This window comes from Hyla sarda, chromosome 8, assembly GCF_029499605.1.
Source record: "Hyla sarda isolate aHylSar1 chromosome 8, aHylSar1.hap1, whole genome shotgun sequence".
Taxonomy (NCBI): Eukaryota; Metazoa; Chordata; class Amphibia; order Anura; family Hylidae; genus Hyla; species Hyla sarda.
Genome location: NC_079196.1, coordinates 94,431,515 through 94,453,145, shown reverse-complemented (window position 1 = coordinate 94,453,145; position 21,631 = coordinate 94,431,515). Strand labels below are relative to the sequence as shown.

Here is a 21,631-nt window from a genome sequence, read left to right as displayed (position 1 = left end):
TGGGCGGGTGGAGGCGGGTGAGATGGGGACCGGAACAGACTGTTTCACGCCATTCAGGCGCTTCTTCCAGCCGGTATACAAACGCGGCACTCTCCAGTGACGCTATTTATTAGCGCTGCGGGAGGCGGCGTCTGTGGTCATGTGTAACAACAAAAAAGTCATGTGATAAAAACAAAAACAGCATGTGCAGTTACGAAACAAAACAAGCAACAGAATCCTTCTACAATTGCGCTGATACATAGTAAGTAGGTCTCTCTTTTGCAACTATATGAAACATCTAATTGTCAGTGTAGAGGATCTCATTGATCGAGGAACGGAGCAAGTTCAACCCAATCGTTGAGACCCAGTGCCCCTGTAGCATCTAATTTCAGGATCCAGGCTACCTCTTTTTTCAAAAGGGCAGCGTGTCTGTCACCTCCATTTGATGGGGCTTTAACTCTTTCGATGCCGGCAAATTTTAAAAGGTTGGGGTCACTGTTGTGGACTTCTTTCATGTGGGCAATTAGCTTAGGTGCACCTATCCCAGTTCGGATAGACCTGATGTGCTCATGAAATCGCACGAACAAAGGACATATTGTCTTGCCCACCTAAAAGAAGCCACAAGGGCATGTAACTAGGTAATTCAGAGTATGGACATGACCTCCTAGTTGAAATGTTCTGGTGGCCAAATTTTGGGAACAAAAAGAACACTGTCTACAAGGGTAATTACCCTTGGGGGTCATCTTTTTTAACCAGTTAATGCTTGATTGAGACTGGTCCAGAATCTCGATTTTGGATGTTTTTAATGTGTCTCCTATTGTGCGATTTTTTCTGTAGGTGATTAATGGGGAGTTTTTTGCTATGCCCTTCAAATCTACGTCAGACTCGATAATGTACCAATTATTGGCTACATATTATTCATATTGGAATTGGCCAATGAAAAAATAAAACGCTGTGGTTTGGTTGTGAGACGTGGTTTTGGATTTAAAAGGGTAGCTCTCGGGGTTGCTGCGCTCTTTCATAACCGACATTGATCACCTTAGGTGGATAACCTCTTGCAATCAAGAGGTTCTTTAAATTATCTGCCTGGGACTGGAAAGTAACTTCATCGCTATTAATCTTTTTCAGACGTAGGAATTGGTGAAAAAGGGACGCTTTTTTTCGCGTGATGTGGATGCGAACTATTGAAGAGTTGCGGGCAATTGCTTTTCTGTAGCCTTGTGTATGCAATTGTCCATCGTGTACAGTGAACTTTACATCTAAAAAGGTGAGTTCGGTGTCCCCGAAGTCAGACGTGAACAGCATATTTTCTTGGTTAATCGTGTTCATATAAGTAACAAAAGACTTAAACCTGTCATGTGTGCTCTCCCATATAATTAGGACGTCGTCGACGAACCTAAGATATAATTTAATGTTTGAGACGTAAGGATTACTCTGGGAGAAGAAATAACGGCGTTCGAATGCAGTGAGAAACAAATTGGCATAAGTACAGGAGACCGGGGTGCCCATCGCAGTCCCGGTCTCCTGCCTATACCATGTCTCGCCTTCCCTAAACTCATTATGGGACAATATAAATTGGAAGGCTTCACCGACAAATGTGATAAACTCAGGTGTTTTGTCTGTTTCCGTCAGGATTTCACAGACAGCCCGTACACCGCATCGTGTGGGATGCGGGTGTACAGGCTCTCAACGTCAACAGAAGCTAGATGGTAGGTGTCTGACCAATGGAAGTTTTCAAGTTGCGTAAGCAGATCACCGGTGTCCTTCACATAGGACGGAATGGAGGGAAGTATAGGTTTTAGTAACCACTCTAAATATTGAGAAAGGTACTCGGTTGCAGAGCCGATCCCCGCGACAATAGGTCGACTTGTGCACCTTCGGAAGGAAATACCATTTCGCATGGCGAGGATTTCGAGGAATTAATTCTTCAGCAGTGGGTTGGGTGATAAGTCCCTGTTCACATTTAATTTTAAGGAAGGACCGAAGTGAGTTTAGTGTTTTGCCCGTGGGATTTTGAGGGAGTCGTTTATACGTGGCGGTATCGCCTAACAGGTGATCTTTTTCTGTTTCATACATAGAACTGTACATAAGTACAGTGCTACCGCCTTTATCAGCTTTTAAAACCCTCAAATCTCAAATTAATTTTTTCCTTGGCCAATTCCAATATGAATAATATTGTAGCCAACGCAATACGCAATAATTGGTACATTATGGAGTCTGACGTAGATTTGAAGGGCATAGCAAAAAACTCCCCATCATTCACCTACAGAAAAAATCGCACAATAGGAGACAGATTAAAAACATCCAAAATCGAGATTCTGGACCAGTCTCAATCAAGCATTAACTGGTTGAAAAGGTGACCCCCCAAGGGTAATTACCCTTGTAGACAGTGTTCTTTTTGTTCCCAAAATTTGACCACCAGAACATTCCAACTAGGAGGTCATGTCGATACTCTGTATGACCTAATTACATGCCGTACTTCGTATTTGGTGTACACCATTGTTTGCCCTTGTGGCTTCTTTTATGTGAGCAAGACAATACGTCCTTTGCTCGTGCGATTTCGTGAGCACATCAGGTCTATCCGAACTGGGATAAGTGCACCTAAGCTAATTGCCCACATGAAAGAAGTCCACAACAGTGACCCCAACCTTTTAAAATTTGCCGCCATCGAAAGAGTTAAAGCCCTACCAAATGGAGGTGGATCCTGAAATTAGATGCCACAGGGGCACTGGGTCTCAACGATCGGGTTGAACTTGCTCCGTTCCTCGATCAATGAGATCCTCTACACTGACAATTAGATGTTTCATATAGTTGCAAAAGAGAGACCTACTTACTATGTATCAGCACAATTGTAGAAGGATTCTGTTGCTTGTTTTGTTACGTAACTGCACATGCTGTTTTTGTTTTTATCACATTACTTTTTTGTTGTTACACATGACCACAGACGCCGCCTCCCGGAGCGCTAATAAATAGCGTCACTGGAGAGCGCCGCGTTTGTAAACCGGCTGGAAGAAGCACCTGAACGGCGTGAAACAGTCTGTTCCAGTCCCCATCTCACCCGCCCACCAGCACGCCAGACCTGACATGATGAAATAAAGAATTTTCCTTGGATGGTGAATGCGAGCTTTGTTTTTTCTTTCACGTTTGTTGTCTGCATTCTGCCGTTGAGCTCTGCACCACCGCACCCAAGCTTCTAGTATCAGGAGACTCAGGACCATTCCACACCGCTATTTGCTGTCTGCTTACCTTAGTCTAGCAGTGGCGAACAATCCCTTTCCTACCTCTATACCTTTATATCAACCATTTAAAAGGTACCTGTCACCAGATAAACTTTTCTAAACTAACTAAGGCTATGTTCCCTAACTACATCTTTGCAGTGGTGTGATGAATAGAAGACCTCAAGCTCTATGCATGTGTTAGTGAGGCTGTGTGCAGCTTTTAGTGAGGCTCTGTGCAGCTGTCAATCAAGCTCAGTGCAGGTAAATACTTTCTGAGTTTGGTCTCCTGACAAACTTACTGTATTAATTGTGGCAGGGAACAGAACAGAGCCACCTAGTGGCTGTTTTTTCTATTACATGGGAAAGTGTCTGCTAATTACACAAGGAACACTATATTAAAAGTTTTATTTGGTGACAGGTACTCTTTAAATACAATTTCACAATTCACATGTCAAAAGTTTTCACATGTCAAAAGTTTCAGAATTTGTGGCACTGTGCCACATTTTGGCTCACATCCAACAAAAACAAGTCAGGTTCACAATAGTAAATCAGGGCCATTCTGTTTAAATAATGGGACAAAAAACACTGCTGTGCATTATTATTTTGTCCCGTTGGAATCATGCAAAATGACCCCGGAGGCCTGGAACAGAAGATACAGAGGAAGATAGCTGGAGACCGGAGCGGGAACAGGTAAGTATGGTTGTCATTAGTGTCACCTAACCTACCTGTCAGTGCCAACAGGTTAGTACAGGTGACAAGAGTTTTTTTTTTTTTTTTACAGTGAATCAGAAGAGGTTGTAATGAATATTCGGTAATCGTGAATTAGATAGATGCGCATGGATATAATTTCATCTGAGGAATTTCTGACATTTTGGTGTCTTTGTGGAGACAGGAGTTTTGTTCAGCCAGGGACTATATACTGTAGCTTAAGTATGGTTGTCTTTTAGTAGCTATTTTAGTTTATATGTGGCTACATCATAATAAATCTTTGATAGAAAATGAAAGACATGAATTCAGGTTATTGTTTCATTTGGAAGCGTATCAATGTTTAATGGAGCCACTCAAATTACCGTGTGGACATTTCTCATGTTACAATATTAATGGAGAGAATGGAAAGACAGCTTGGTTACAAACATAGTTAAATGCAAGACTCAAAGGAGAACCCCACCCATGTCTGCACCTCCTTAGAAAAATGTCAATATATCACATCATGGAGGGTACACCTCTGAATCATGTGACTGGAGAGCCAACTCCTTTGTCTTTACTATTACTATCAATGAATATCTGTGACGTTTTAAGGAGTACCATGGCCCCCTTGTTGGTGGCAAGCTTCTGGCACTTACTGTAAAAGTAACTATAACATACCAGATGATGAATTTCAACTTGATTTATTCTTTAGGTTTCTGTACCTATATATGTATTACTAAAATTGCATACAGATTTCAGGAAATAAAGCCCATAAGTAGTAGTCAAATTAAGTGGTTTTTAAGATGTTTCAAGCTGTTACAGTCTCCTTCTTTAAGATGGGGAAAGCTATCTACTCACTCTCTCTGACACAAATATTGTCTACTTTACTAATGTCAGTCCTTAGTTATATGAAAACAGAAGGAAAGATTGGATTGTTATACGGAGTGATTGATTGGTTTATAATACATCCAGCTTTCCTACATAGATTGTTCAGAATCGTTCAGTATTTTGCTGCATATCTGGCGGAATAATGATTTACATGTGTGTTTATTTTGTTTTACAGATGATACAGGAGAGCCGGTCTCTGATTGAGGCAGCAGATGTAATCCATGAGAAGATATTGCAGTGCCAGAAAACAGGTAAGGCTCCATTTATTTTATTTTATTTATTTTTTAACCACAAAGTTGATGGGATTGATTTCTAGATTCCACTAATCTGCAACTATCTGCCCAATAGTATATCGCTATTATCTGCCCAATAGTGTAGCATCAAAGCATTCTCAGCTATGTGAAACCCCAATGATCAAAAGGCCACAGTAGGGAAGCTTGTTTACCAGGTCAATGCTGCAGGTCTAGAACCACAGAAAGACAAGCTAGAGTGGGACCAGATTTTTAAAAGCAAACCTGCTTTTGTAATTTATTTACAAAATCCACACTTGTAAAACAGCGTAGCAAAATAAAATCACTGATTAAAGGTGGTGCCTGATTGGTTTCACCTTCTGGCTTTTTCAAGGGTCAGCTTTCTTTGATTTTTACTCCCATTAAAAAGACATAATAGCATCGCATCTCAAGCTTGCTGATAAAATTAAACCTAAAAATGCCTATTAGCAATTTATCTTTGAATTAAAAAATAAAAAAAAAATAAAGGGATTGTCTGTCTAAAGAATCAACCTGTGTATGGAGTTGAAAAGAATACTAAAGCAACTTACTAATTTATTGTTTTTAGCCATAGTGCACATCACAGGCTGTGAATGTATGGAGCCTTCATTCCTCCTCCCCTCCTGTCAGGACGAGACCAGTGATGTGATGGGGGAAGAGGGTATTACTGCTCATTAGACTTATGACTTATTAAATAGTGAGTAGCAGTGAGCCTTTTCTGACTATTGTGAATGAGAAAGGCTTCTTGCTGCCTTATCTAATGAGTCATAAAAATAATGAGCACTAATCCCAGCTTTTCCCCTTCTCATCACTGGTCTCCTCCCCAGCAGACAGGAAGGAAGGTGGAAACAGGGTTGGGAGCTCTGCATTTACAGCCTGTGAAGTGATGTCACAGCTACAAGCCATATAGAACAAAAAGTCCCGGCACTCACCAAGTTGCAAGCCAATTCATATTTATTGTATGCGGGTAAACAGGACGCGTTTCGGCAAAGCCTTCCTCTGCTGTCTAGACAGCAGAGGAAGGCTTTGCCGAAACGCGTCCTGTTTACCCGCATACAATAAATACGAATTGGCTTGCATCTTGGTGAGTGCCGGGACTTTCTGTTCTATATGCCTGTTTCTTCCACGTGCACCACCCACCACAGAAGTGCCGACTCTTTTTCCTATACTACAGCTACAAGCCAGACAGCTCAGCTGTTGAAACATAATAAAAAAAAACTACTTGTCCAAGGAAATAAATCTGAGCAAAATCTACTTGTCCCTCATGAAGATCCACTTGTGCTGGTACACAAAATAATTTACAAAATAGTCTTTAAATAAGGTCTTTATTAGTTTATGTACTTAGTTTTTGCACTTTTGTTTTTCCTCCTTGCCCTATAATAGCCATAACTCCTATTTTTTCCATCTACAGACCCATATAAAGCTTGTTTTTTGTGGGGCCAATTGTACTTTGCAATGACACCTTTAATTTTTCCATAATTTTGGTATTGATCAGACTTTTTGATCGCTTTTTACAAAAAAAATTCTGGATATGATGTTATAAAAAAACGCAATTCTGTGGTTTAGTATTTTTTTTTTATGTTAACGCCATTGACCGTACGGGATATATAATGTTATATTTTAATAGTTGGGACAGTTGCGAACGCATAATAACAAATAAGTTTATTTTTATTATGTTTACATGTTTTTTGTATGGAACATGGAAAAAAGGGGGGGGGATGTGAACTTTTGATATGGAAGGGGTTAATGTGTGTTTTTACCTGTCACCAAATAAAACTTTAAATATAGTGTTCCTTGTGTAATGAGCAGACACTTTCCCATTCACTTGCTTTTAAAATTATCAACATAAATATGTTTAATATGTAATATCTGTTCTGTTCCCTGCCACAATTAATACAGTGAGTTTGGTCTCCTCCCGGCCTGGCAGGAGTCCGAACTCAGGAAGTGTTTCTCTGCACTGAGCTTGATTGATAGCTGCACAGAAATTGAAAGCTCCACAGATTCTCGCAGGAAGCCACACAGACTGACAGCTGAAAGAGAGCCTCACTGAACTCTACACAGACTGAAACATGTACAGAGCTTGAGGTCTTTTAGTGCAATTTCCCAACAGGAGAAAGTTGGCGTTTCCCAGCACAAGAGAAAAGAGCTACTCAGGTGCTACTCAGCGAAAGAAACCATAACAGTAAATGGACAAAGAAAAAGAATTCATTAATAGAGTAGCACACCAAAATTTATTAATAAAATTTTTATTCAGAAAAAAATACACAAAAAAGACCAATTTACACACATAATGGCCAATCAGTGCATGACACAAACAAGTTAAAAACACTTAAAATTCTGGCTTACACATGCCAGTGTACAACTTAGGGGAGGGGCCATGAACCCCGTAATGACACCCGTCCTCCTTTACAATGAGCACAATCAGTAATCCATAGCCCTAATATCAACAACAGTCTTTGTAAAATATACAATATATTATTGAGAGATACAACCCATAGAAATGCAGGATAGTAGTGCAAAAAAATAATTTCAAGTGACCAGTGCCTGTGCAAAATAATGCAGATAGCAATATAATAGAAATACCAAAGTAAATGCAACAGGTAAATAGAAGACAAGTCACAATAGCAAATGATTCTAGCTAGTGGGTGTAGTCTGATACTTAGCAGAAATGATCCATGACCAGAAGTGAGCGTCCCAGACTGAGATGGGGCTGATGTAAAGGATAATGGATAGAGGAGGACGAGGTCACCCAAAACCCCACGTGTTCCGTTGCCTGGAGTGGCAGTTTCCCAGCAGGCATGACATCACTGAAGCCTGCTGGGGAACAACTTCTGCCCTCTCATTGTTGCAGCATTGTGATAAAATGAAGCCTGCTGGGAAACGCCCACTTTCTCCTATTGGAAAATTGCGAGCAAGAATAAAGGTAAGATACAGAGCTTTTAAAGCTCTGTAATAGTTTTTAAGGGCTGAAGGGGTGTTAGGAGTAGTTAAGGAACATAGCCTGAGGTAGTTGAGAACAGTTTATTCGGTGACAGGTACTTTGTAAACTTTTATTTAACTTTTATTTTCTACACTTTATTGGTCCCTTAGCAGACTTTTAGAAGGAATCATTAGATTCCTTATACAGATCATTGTAGTTCTGTTGAACTTCATTGATCTGTGTGATCTGTGCTCATTTGATTGAGCCTGCTCCAGGCAGGCACAATGAAATACAGATCCACGGCAGCCATAGAGGGAGAGGTAAGCCCTCCGGCTACCTCCATAGGGGATCGTCCCCCCACGATTGCACTGCGGGGTGCGATCCACCCCACTAGACCACCAGGGATGCTTAAAAGGTACCTTTAGACACTGCTGTCAACTTTGACAGCTGCAATCTAAAGGGTTAATAGACGCCCATGACGATCACCATATGCTGGCTACTATCAGCGGCCCCCAGCTGCTAAAATCAGCTGGGGGCCACTGGGGCACAAGTTAAGGGGCCTCCGGGGTACTGATGGGGGTCATGTCTATCTGGGGGCCTGTCTGCCTACTAGGAGCCCTACATTATGATCAGGTTGGGTTTCCCAGTAGGTAGCCAGGCCCCCAGATAGATATTACCCCCGGCAGATAGGGCTCCTATTTAAACAATTATACCCCCTAACTAAATAGGTTAGCCCCTGGTGGTAGCAGGTTTTCCTTTATGTAGTAAGCAATTCCTTGCTACTTACATCTCCCTGCAGGGACTCCCTGGCAGGGGGTGTGCGCGATGAGTGACGTCATCGCACGCACTGCACAGGACGTCAGCGGCACATGCAATGATGTCACTCATCGTGCGCACCTCCGCCAGGAAGGCTCGCTATAGGTCTATAGCAGTTTAGTGAAGGGGGAAAGACTGATTGCCCCGTCATATGTGAATTATTCCGGCATTTAGCGCTGCTTGCCCGAAGCAGGGCTAAATCCATGAAGAAACCACCTGCCAGGCACACGGAACTGCATGTTCCGCGCGTCGGGTAATACAATTTGCACATCCCTAAAATTAGTTGCTTTATTATACTTTTTGACACTATACACAGGTTGTTTCATTTGCTGGACCACCCCTTTAAGTAAAATTTTAGGGGTCATAGTGTTCTGCTTATAAATTCTTCTTTTCCTGTGTTCATAAATGTAGGTCTCTAACCTACATATGCTCTCCATTTATCTTTTCCTTCATCTAAATATGAACAGAAGAGAACATGCTTTCTAAGTTTTAGAGTCCTTCACATTTTTCATCTCTTGTATGGTTATATAGTGGCGTAGCAAGTGGGGGGCCCCCGTACTCTAGCACACAGCGTGTGAGCTGTGGGGACACGATCCACGGCAGCCTGGCGAGATGACGTCACATAATCGTGCCGGGCCTGGAGATCCCATTCCCGTGGCTTGCATACTGTAAGACGAGTATGCTCAGGGGGCACTGTATCATACAGGAGGAGATGGGGGGGGGGGATTTAAAAACTTTGGGGGGGCAGAGAAAAGGGAATATTTAATGTCAGGGTCAAATATAATGCTCCTGTCATGTGCCCCTCATATATAATGCTTTCTGTCCTGTCCCCACAGCACAGGGGGCATTATATGTGAAGAGTACATGACAGGTGGGGCCCACTGTGCTGTGCCCCCCACATATAATGCCCCCTGTGCTGTGGGGACAGGACAGGAAGCATTATATATGAGGGGCACATGACAGGAGCATTATATGTGAGGGGCGCAGCAGAGGGGGCATTATATGTGAGGTTCGCATGATGGGGGCATTATATGTTAGGGGCGCATGATGGGGGCATTATATATGAGGGGCACGTGATGGGGGCATTATATGTGAGGGACGCATGATGGGGGCATTATATGGCAGGGGTGCATGATGAGGGCATTATATATGAGGGGGGCATTATATGTGAGGGGTGCATTATGAGGGCATTATTTATGAGGGGCAGTAAAGAGACAAACACTTGGGCAACAGCTGTAGTCTCCTGTTAATTGTCCCACTCTACAGCGTGGCATGCGCTTCACCGCTACAATCTGAAACACACTATCAGTGTGTGGTGCTCATTCATATAGAAGGCAGTTCAACAGGTACATTCCGTAGAAGATATGAAGAGAAAGAGGGCACTCACCCAAATTTCTGATGCATCAAGTGGATTTATTCAGGGCAGACAGTGCAGAGTGTAAGACAAACACAGGACGGACGGGTTCAACAGGTGAACACAAGCTTGTGTTCACCTGATGAACCCGCCCGTCCTGTGTTTTTTCTTACTACTCACTGTCTGCCATGAATAAATCCACTTGATTCATCATAAATTTAGGTGAGTGCCCTCTTTCTCTTCATATCTTCTATGGAATGTACCTTATATATGAGGGGCGCATGATGGGGGCATTATATGTGAGGGGCACATGATGAGAGCATTATATATGAGGGGCGCATGATGGGGGCATTATATGTGAGAGGCCCATGCGGCCCAGCCTTACCAAGCCTCTACCTCCAGTGGCCCCCAGATAATTTGAGTTTGATATATCTATTGTTATAGACCTTTCATTTAGTTTCTCCCTGTAGATCTTTCAAAGGGAACTGGCTACATACAGATCCTTGATGGTCCACACTCTCTTATACAACATACAGTATGTGGATCATTTGGAATATTTGTCCATACTAAGTCCACAATCTACCATCTTTTCCAAAAAACAGCGAGATCCAGAAAATCTATTTCACACTCACTAGCCTTCTTTTTTTTCGTAATAAAAGTTTTTATTAGTATTATCAATAATAATAACATAACAGCAAGAAAATAGCAGGACAGCCTACAAATCTGCAAACAGAGTAGGCAAGTTGCAACATTTCCACAATTGTGAAACAAGACATGCTAAAGAATACATGTGGAAACTCACGGTCGTCTATTGTCGTCTATGTGAGTCACGAGTCAGTCCCGTTTCATGTCGCAACTGGCAGTGGGGGAAGTTTACATGCATCGTAGGCACACGTAGTTAAACAAACCGTCATACAAGGGAGAAAGGGAGAAGGAAAAAGGAAGGAAAAGGAAGAGGGAAAGAGAACAGAGAAGAAGGCGGAAGCAAGGATGTAGATACGAGGGGTGCATACCTCAGGTGATCGTGCGCACGGACCAGGCCCCGACCGTCAAGCAGCCTGACATAACTAGGCGGGTCACACACCCGAGAAGAGATATGGACACCAAGCGGAGGCTAGTCTATGTGTGGAGCGATCTATATTCGGGGGAGGACACGAAGGAGGTCCAAGGATGCCATATCTGGTGGTATTTGGTCAGCTGTCTTGAGGAGTCGGCCAAAAGTTCCTCCATTCTGTGGATATTAGACAACTCCTGCAGCCAGTCCGAGAAGGTGGGGGGGGGGGGGGGGAGGTGGACTTCCACTTCCTAGGTATTACCGATTTAGCAGCCAGTAACATGAATCTCATCAATCGAGAGGCACTTCTCAGCACCGAGGAAGGGAGGATGGACAGGAGAAGGGGAACAGGGTCAGGGGGAAGACAAACTTTAGTGAGCTGGTAGATCAGGTTTATCACTTGATCCCAAAAGGGAAGAAGCAATGGACAGTGGAACCAGATATGGGACATGTTACCACCCTGTGCACCACATCTCCAGCAGTGATCAGGCACCCCGGGGTAGATACGGGACAGGAGGGTAGGCACTCTATACCACCTTGTTAACACCTTGTAACAGGTTACCTGTGCTTTACTGGAGATAGAAGTTTTATGGCAAGAGGAGATCGCCTGTCCCCACTTCTCGTCCGAGAACGCACGGTCCAACTCTCTCTCCCAACCATCCCGGAATGGGAGAGGGTCATCTTGGAGCGTATCTAAGAGGAGGGCGTACAAGGTGCTAATCGGCCGAGCCGAAGCAGAGCCAGAGGTGCATAATCTCTCAAACGAGAACAGAGGATGGCAGAGGTTAAGACGCGCCTCCAGCAGCGCAAAAATGACTCAACTGGGCATATTGAAAGCTAACAAGGGGCGAGGGCGGGCGATCATGGAGTATGTCAGATAGCGGCTTCAAGCCCGAGGGGGTTAGGAAATGCGAGAAGGAGTCACCTACCGCTCTAGAGTAACCCAGGAACTTAGTTGAGTCAAAGGCAGGTGGAAATATCCGGTTTCCGAACACAGGAGACAAGGGGCCATCTGACCGATGTAGGAGGGATTACAGCAGGAGGGTGCGGTGTGTCCTAGCAATAGAAGATGTGACTGGAGGTAATTCAGACAGGACAGCATTTGTCAATTGTGACTTGGGTAGCCATAACAGCGTCTTAGGATGTAGGCGTGCCGTATGGGCCTCCAGAAGCGCCCATTTCTTAGTAACCGGGTCGTGATAACAGTCCAGCACTCTGGTCAACACGGCCGCCAGGAAGTAAAAGAGGCAGTCCGGGGAGCCTAGTCCACCGTCCAATTTGTGTCTGGAGAGAACAGTCTTTGCCACTCGAGGGTGCCCACCGGCCCAGATGAATTTCGATAGCAGGGTCGACAGGTCTTTGAAAAAGGATTTGGGAGGGGTAGCGGGGAGGCTGAAGAAGAGGTAAAGGACTCGGATCAAGATATTCATTTTGATTACATTGATACGACCCAGCCAGGAGAAGTCCTTCCTCTCCCATTTAGTCAGGTCCACTTTGATGGTGTGGAGTAGGGGGGGATAGTTAACTTACTAGAGACCTGGACACCTAAGTATTTAAGGGAGTCTCTACACCATTTAAAAGGGTAATTGTCTTTCAATTGCCTAATTAAGGGCACGGGAAGGGAAACATTAAGTGCCTCACTTTTAGCGGTATTAAGTTTATAGTTGGAGTACTTGGCGAAGGTGTTAATGGTAGAGAGTAAGGATGGAAGGTAAGTATGGGTGGAGGTCAAAAAGAGCAACAGGTCGTCCGCAAAAGCCGAGCATTTGTGATGACACGAGGCAACTCTTAGGCCCTTAATATCCGGATTGCTACGGATCGCATTAAGAAGGTGTTCCATGCATAGCACGAAAAGCAAAGGGGAGAGAGGGCAGCCATGCCTCGTGCCATTGCAGATGCCAAAGGGAAGGGATAGCTGGCCATTTATCCTAACCTGGGCTTGCGGGTCTGAGTAGAGTGACATGATACGGGTCGCCATAAGTGGACCTAATCCAATTTGTGACAGAGTTGCCCTCAGAAAACCCCAATCAACACGGTCGAAGGCTTTCTCTGCATCCAACGACAGCAAGAAAAGAGGAGTCTTAGTCCTTCGAGCGTGGTGGATGACAGAAAAAGTCCTCAGGATGTTTCCCTGGCCTCACGGCCGGGGATAAAGCCGACTTGGTCGACATGTATCAGACCGGACATAAGAGGAGCCAGCCTGTTTAAAATCAACTTGGCAAAAAGTTTCATGTCCGTGTTGAGGAGGGAGATCGGCCTCTAACTCTGGCACAACAATGGATCCTTCCCCTCTTTGGGGATCACCATTATAAAAGCCCGTAAAAAGGAGTGGGGAGGGGGTGAAGTCTCAGAGATAGCATTAAAGGCCGAGAGAAGTGGCTGGGACAACTCTGTAAGGAGGAGCTTATAGAACTTGGCCGAAAAGCCATCTTGACCTGGGCTCTTACCTGTAGGCAGAGATTTCACAGCTACGCTAAGCTCCCCCCAAGAGAATTGCTGCTCAAGCATAGAGATACTATCAGGAGAAAGTGTCGGGAGGGCTGTAGAGCTGAGGTAAAAGGCTAGGGATGGCAGGGTAGATGAGGGTGAGTGTGTCGAGCACGGAGCCGGTAAGTGGTATAGTGCAGAGTAGTATTGTCGGAACGCATCGAGAATGTCTGGCGTGAGATGTGAAAGAGAGTTGACAGGCTTACGAATAACAGGAACAAACAGGGATGACCTCTTTTCTTGCAGTGCTCTGGCCAGAAGTCTGCCCGATTTGTTCCCCCACTCATAGAAGGTTCTGCGTGTGAGCTGCTTATAATAGCGATATTTCTCATTCAACAGGGACAACAGCTCCTGTCAAATGCGTATAATATCACGCAGTGTATGCTCATGTTGGGACCTTTTGTGCGGCAGTTCTAGGGTGTGGAGGTCAACGTGAAGGGAGGCCAGCTTCGCCGATTTTTCCCTCTTCAACCGCGCCCCATGCCGGATCAGGATGCCTCGGAGGACGCACTTCAGAGCCTCCCATTTAATCAGAGGGGAGGAGTCATCTGAGTGATGATCAGATTGGAAGTTTGCAACCGCAACCTGAAGATCCGTAAAGCACAGTGGATCCAGCAGGAGGGTTTCATTCAGCTTCCAGATGGCATGGGGTTTGGGGAAGGAGGGAAGAGTGAAGGACATAAAGATCGGGGCATGATCAGACAGGGTGATGGAGCCAATGGAGGAGTGGGAAAGGGAGGGTAAGAGATGGTGAGGGCAGAAGATGTAATCTATCCTGCTATAGGATTTGCGGGGGTGGGAGTAGAAGGTATAATCACGTCCGCCAGGATGCAAGGCATGCCATGTATCACTTAGCTGCAACCTGTTGAGCTTGGCACGGAGGGCATGTAGTTTTCGAAAAGGAAAAAGTGGAATGGCCGGTGGAAGTATCGAGCAGCGGAGATATGGGGAGATTAAAATCTCCACAGAGTATAATTTGTCCAGACGCAAAAGCGGTGAGTTTGTTCAGAACACTAATGAGGAAGGATACTTGGGCGTGGTTAGGTGCATATATGGACGCCACAGTAAAGGCCTGGCCCGAGATTTCACAATTAACAAACACGTATCTAGCTGCAGGGTCAGAGATGGAACTCAATATCTGGACAGGGAGAGACCTATGAAAAGCCAGGGAGACCCCTTTAGTCCTGGCCTCGGGGTTGGTGCTGTGTACCCAAGATGAGTAGTATCTTGTGGGCAAGGCAGGCATATGGCCGTCTTTAAAATGGGTTTCCTGGAGCGCCAGAATGTGAGCGCGGGACTTATGAAAGGAGTATAGTACTTGGGATCTCTTCTCAGGTGTGTTAAACCCTTTTACATTGAATGAAACTACAGTAATGTCAGCTGCCATGGGTAGGGTAGAAAAACATAAGGAACTCACCAACGATCCGGGGTCCGATCCGCACACACCACCAAACGCAACATCGCGGGGGACAAGTGTATGAGGAAACGGGAGAAGTAGAGAGGGAAAGATTAGAAGTGGAAAATGGAAAGGAAACAGCACCCGTAATGGAACAAGTGCAGAGGGACTAAGAAGGGAGGCGATAAGGGCCACGGTAAGCACTAACAGAGCCAGTCTTAGTGCTCGACTAATGGGGTAGCGAGGTAGAAGCACCAGCAAACAACTAGGTCATAAAATTCGTAGCGCTAGGGCCTAGGGCCAGATGGTGTAGGAAGGGATTCTCCCCACTATAGGGTGCAAGAGAAGCGGAAAACCAAAAAGGGCAGGGATGGACAAAACAGGTCAGAGACCATATGGGTCAATACAGTGTGGGAGGCAAAAAACTAATAGCAACAAATCAAACAATCAAGGAGGTGAGGACAGAGTCAGCGGGGCATGGGGTCCCCAGGTGGTAGGCAGTGCAAGAGAGAAGGGTGAAAGGGAAGGATAACTAAGGGGGAACTCCATGAAGAGGTCAACTCCCAGTCCTAGGGCTCAGCGAGAGCCCCGACCAGTAACAACAAGGCAGACAGAGGCAGTCTACAGGGAGATCGCCTAGCATGCTGAGCATCAGGGCAACAAATAGAAACAAAATCAGTCAGTCATCACAACAGCGGTCATGGTCAGAACAGATCAGGTCTTGTGGCATGTTGTCAGGGGCATCATCTCTTGGTCTCCTCGCCGAGTGGCGGATGTCCACCAGGCGCCTCGCACTCACTAGCCTTCTGTTTTAATTTGATGTTACAGTAATTTTCATTGATTTATTGTGCTGTACCAGTGATCTAAAGGTAAAATGTTTCTTCCTATCAGAAATAGTTGTGGGTTAAAACTTGTATAAAATGTATAACAGAACATTTAAAAAACAAACAAACCTGTAAGCATAAAATCCACTCCCTATAGTTTTTTCCTCTGTGTCATGATGTATTATCACATAAAAGGTAGGCTACATCTACAGTACATGATATCAAATTCGAAGTTTGTTTGGCCATATCCAGCCTTGCCTTATCTCTTAGGTAAGATTTGTCTATAATAATTTTTATAGAACTCAGTCTATATATTCTATTAAATTGGGGTCAATGATTTCTTGCCAGAAACAATGAGTCTATGGGTCGAGGATCTACCAAATTTTTGTGTATCTGCATTTGGCAGACAATAAAATATTAGGACTCCTAGGGGGTTTATCAAACAAAAAATGTATTCACTTTTAAGTCAAAACATCCTTTCTTTTTATTCTGAATTCCTCTAGTGACTTATTTTTTTAATTTACATTTTTTTAATACATTGAAGTGTGTAAGTGGTTTCACTTTAATCTTCCCGATGTCTTTCAACACCAGAATTTAAACACCTTAATGGACGCCAGTTTGTCTGGAGAAATAAAACTGGAAGGAATTCTTAAATTTGTGTGAACAAAATTATTATCTGAAATATTCCTGTTTACCTTCCTGTGTACTATTCAAATGGAAACTTCTTTTAATATTTAAATTCTCTTGATAATTATGTACATCAGTTGTGATGATCAATCTACAAGTGAATTTTATGTTTTTTTTGTTTTAAGTGAGTCCCTTACGTTGTTTGGCCAGAGTTTTTATTGCTAAATGAAAAATATGTTGTTTTTTCTTCTATATTTCTAAATTTACCAAATTTTCCTTAGTACCGTAGTTATCGGGGTATACCGGCCTATAACACGCACCCTCATTTTACCAAGGATATTTGGGTAGAAAAAGTTTTCTAATCAAATATCCATGGTAAAATGAGGGTGCGTGTGTGCGCGTGTATACCCCGATACACCCCCAGGAAAAGCAGGGGGAGAGAGGCCGTCGCTGCCCGCTTCTCTCCCCCTGCCTTTCCTGGGGTCTAGAGCCCTGCTGCCGGCCCTTCTCTCCCCCTGGCTATCGGCGCCGCTGCCCGTTCTGTCCCCCTGACTATTGGTGCCGGCGCCGATAGCCAGGGGGAGAGAAGGGACAGCGGCACCCATTGCCGGCGCCGCTGCCCCGTTGCCTCCCCCCATCCCCGGTGGCATAATTCCCTGTTGCCGGGGTCGGGTCCACGCTGCTTCAGGCCTCCGGCGTGCTTCCCCTGCGTCGTTGCTATGCGCTGCACGGCGCGGCGCACTGACGTCATGCGCCGTGCAGCGCGTAGCAACGACGCAGGGGACACACGCTGGAGGCCTGAAGCAGCGCGGACCCGACCCAGGCAACAGGTAATTATTCCACCGGGGATGGGGGGGAGGCAACGGGGCAGCGGCGCCGGCAATGGGTGCCGCTGCCCCTTCTTTCCCCCTGGCTGTCGGCGCCGCTTCTCTCTCCCTGGCTATCGGCGACGGCAATGGGGCGTCGGCACCGATAGTCAGGGGGACAGAACAGGCAGCGGTGCCGATAGCCAGGGGGAGAGAAGGGCCGACAGCAGGGCTCTAGACCCCAGGAAAGGCAGGGGGAGAGAAGCGGGCAGCGACGGCCTCTCTCCCCCTGCCTTTCCTGGGGGTGTATCGGCGTATAACACGCACATAGACTTTAGGCTAATCATTTTAGCCTAAAAAGTGCGTGTTATACGTCGATAAATACAGTATTTTTCAGAAGTACATTCTTCTACAACCTCTGTTTCTGATCTACCTTTCTTTTTTACTCTTTACACACTATCTTCCTTTTTCTGTATTTGTTCCTGCTCCCTTCAAAAATGCTCAGTTCTCTGGTGCCCGTCTGACTTAAAACAAGATAGGTGATTAAGATTTTTTTTCTAGATTTCTAGATACGTAATTATTATTTTTGTCTTCCAGAACCAGGAATTGTAGGAGTTGTTTGTAAATGTTGAGTGTAAACCTTTCTGTGTTCAATAATCGGACCTAATAATTAGTCAAACTGGGATTTATATTAGAATATACAGAACTTGAATATTAAAAGATATTTTGTGAATTTTAATAGTAAACAAGAGGTAAACAAGGTTATTGCAGGAGATTATATTAGTCACAAAAATTCCCAAAAAAATCATCTCACTTTCAATCCTCCAGATACATTGGCATACACAAAATCTGTGTTCAAGACATTAGGACATTTTAATTATCTAAGAAAAAAGAAAAAAAGGATAGGAAACTAGAGTTTAATCAAGTACAGTAGAATCTCCCAATAGCGAACACTCACGGGGAATAATAAAGTGTCCGCTATTGAGAGATGTCCCCTTTTGGTAAAAATGGCTCAACAATCTTTCTAAATGACCGAATACTGTATTGTACTCACTCCAGAGTGTAATTACCTATAAAACATGGTAAAAATCAATATTACAGTAGAATCTCCCAGTGCTGTTTAATCACCCATTATCCCTTCCCTGTATCATTTAATCCCCCTTTATGCCCTGTGCCACCTTATTCCCCCTGTGCCTTGTGTCAAATATTCCCCCCCTTACCCCCTGTGCCACATCATTTCCCCTTGATCCCCCTGTGCCATTTCATTCCCCCTTTATTATCCTCTGTAAATTCATCACCGGGGGATAAAGGGGAAATGAAATGGCACAGGGGATGAAGGGGACATGAAATGTCACACGGGGGGGGGGGGGGGGGGGGTCAAATGGCACAGGGTAGTGGTAAAGAGGGGGTGATGAGTTTGCACAGAGGGTAATAAAGGGGGAATGAAATAGCACAGGGGGGTTCACGAGGAAATGATGTGGCACAGGGGGTAATAAAGGGGCAGGATTTGGCACAGGTGAAATAAAGTGGCTCCGGCGTAAGGGAAGGAGGGGGGGGGGTAATAATGTGGCCTGTTTCCAGCTGTCTTCTGCTTCTGTGCTGGGGCTGCTGCAGTGGGGCTATATACAAGGTAGGGTTGGCACATAAGCCTGGTTGTCCCCTATTGGGAATGTTTTTTTTTATTTTTTTAAATTCAAAGTTTATAAAGTTTTCGTTCACAAACAAACAACACTGTATAGCAGTCAAATATGTGTAAATAGAGAATTCAATAGAGAGATATAACATTATGTAGCCATCTTCTCAACAGGAATGTCATACGCTAGTGGAAGGAATAGAAAAATAAGAACTGTGGTATGAGTACAACACACATGGTATCAGGCTACAGTATAACTGGCTGTATGGGTCTAGTCAATAAGAAGCTCAGCTAATGTGGTATCAAGTAAGACATGCAAATAATATCGTAAAGAGCCTCTTCAAATAACATGCAGGTAGTAACAAAAAAAATCAGTAGGTGGGAATGTTTTGTATCCTAATGGGAATGTTTTGTCCCCTATAGTCCCTTATTGGGAGTGTTTTGTCCCCTATTGGGAGCATTTTGTTGTTTTGTGTCCGCATCCGCTATTGGGAGTGTCCCCTATTCGGAGGGTGCAAATACATCAAGTCTTATGAGCCTTTGCTGGGGAATTAAAAACTGTCCGCTTTTGGGAGGAGGTGTCCCCTATTGCGAGGTCAACTAATGGAGATTTTACTGTAGTAGTGTAGTAGATAAGAAGGATAAAAATATTCTGTAGGTCTTACACTATTCTCTAGTGAATACATGCTGTCAAGTTACTATGACACCTGTAAAAAAGTGAACTTGAATCCTATTAACCGTTATTAAGCATTGTAAAAAAAATATCGAATTTGGTATTTTGATTAAAAAAAAAAATGTTTTCTGTATAATAAATACCATAGGATGTAAGTTATTTCTTATACACTTAGTACACATATATTTAATAGACCTTACTATCCTAGAGTTAATAAATCCAAGGTGAAATTATTTTAAGAGATTATAGCAACTTTGTACAAAAACTATGTTAGACAAATGCTAACTAACCAGGAAGACACAGCAGAGGTAATATGAGAGTTGAATATGGTCAATTTTGATTTTATTTACTAGAGAAGGAGTCTCCTCATATAAAATTATAGGATGATATATGAGACTTTTTTTTCCAGGCCACCAATCTTTTTGTGTAGGTGTGGAAGGAGCGATTGATATATGAGACCTGTCCAAAAGAATGAATACATTGATGGATATACATAGATTGGGCCACTAGCCTCTTTTAGGAGGGCAGTTGGGACACACTAGAGGAGTTCAGAGTGTAAATTTATTGGAATATCACATTTTTACAATAAATTCATGAATTTAAAAAAATATATAATAGTGTGTACTAAAACCCTTTTAAGCTCATAAACTATAATAACAGTTTAATATGTGGATACAATTTTTTTGCCAAAAGTCAAACGCTATGTATTAAGTAAAATCAGTATGTGTGCCCCATTCAACACTAACTTTATAGTGATGGGGATAGCATAAAATAAATGTATGTCGTTACTGAACACATACAAAACAACATACTTTAATTTATTGGGGCAAAATCTTTCAGATAATCAATATGAGATGTATTTGAGATTATACATCATGAAGAATAGGTTAGTAACCAGTTACCTTAAAGATCTACAAGAGGAAACAAATAATAATTAAATGGTTCCTTCCATGTAAGAGGTGTAAAGTGTTTAGGGCATTGAAATCATAGAACAAAAAGTGGTAGGTCCAGTTTCCAAACAGAAGTTCTGTTAAAATTCAAGCTTTATGTTTACAATTAAAACATGGTATAGGATCCAAGAGATAAAAACATACACGCTGAAGCGTTTCGGGCTTAATACAGTACAAGTAGGTGCCCTACTGTTTGAGTACAGATTTTACAAAAAATAGTTTTAAATAAAGGGGATGATAGACTGTGTGGCAGTATCAATATAGTGTACTTACTGGAATCTACATGGATTCTCCAGTATGTTTGCAGGACCGGACTCAAATTGAAGACCCAAATTTATGATATCCGGGAAAGAGTCCTGTCCCACAGTGTGACACTCCACTTTGCAATAAAGCATAGTCACACTGGTATGAAGATAGGGTGGAGATATGATTACAATGCTGTCACAGTAAGTCAAAAAAGTAAGACTCCATAACCACCAAGGGCATTAAATCTTAAAATTCATTCAATGGGTTTTTCCATATGTGTCAAAAATTTATATAATTTGCTAAGTTCTCTGTATAAAAAAAAATTGCACTGTTCTCCAACTTAAGGTAGCTGTATGGGCAGATGGACGTTCTTTAGCCTCTCCCAACCCGACTCAGTGGTCTATGCTGCCATCTTTGACTGTGTCGGGTAATACATCTCCTCCTTTTTAGTAAATGACTAAATCGTGAGACTGGGGGAGCCAGGAATAACAGCTAGGGTTTATTTACTTATCCTTATAGTGTGCCACTGTACAACAGGTTTTACTATCAGCTAACCACGGGCCATATGATCATGTGATCATTACTGCACTGTCAACTGTCAGATAATTGTGATCACATGATCAGCTGACAGTAAAAACTGCAGTTCAGTGGCACGCTGTAATGTTACAATAAACTATAGCTGTTCACCCTGGCTCCTCCTGCCTCATTATTTTAAGATCTATTTAGACAAGAAAGAAAGCAAAGCTTTTCATAGGGAAATACATTATTCATAATGTGGAAATGAGGATGTAGTGACCCCCACTG

The 21,631-nt window shown here is 43.5% G+C and overlaps 1 protein-coding gene across 1 annotated transcript in view; it reads left to right on the top strand.

The window, feature by feature from the left end:
* PLCL1 (phospholipase C like 1 (inactive)) overlaps positions 1-21,631 on the top strand; it is a 320,401-nt gene that overhangs the window by 244,909 nt on the left and 53,861 nt on the right. The window contains exon 4 of the mRNA XM_056533212.1: positions 4,948-5,023. Within this exon, the coding sequence (XP_056389187.1) occupies positions 4,948-5,023 (76 nt within the window). The remainder of the gene's footprint in view (positions 1-4,947; positions 5,024-21,631) is intronic.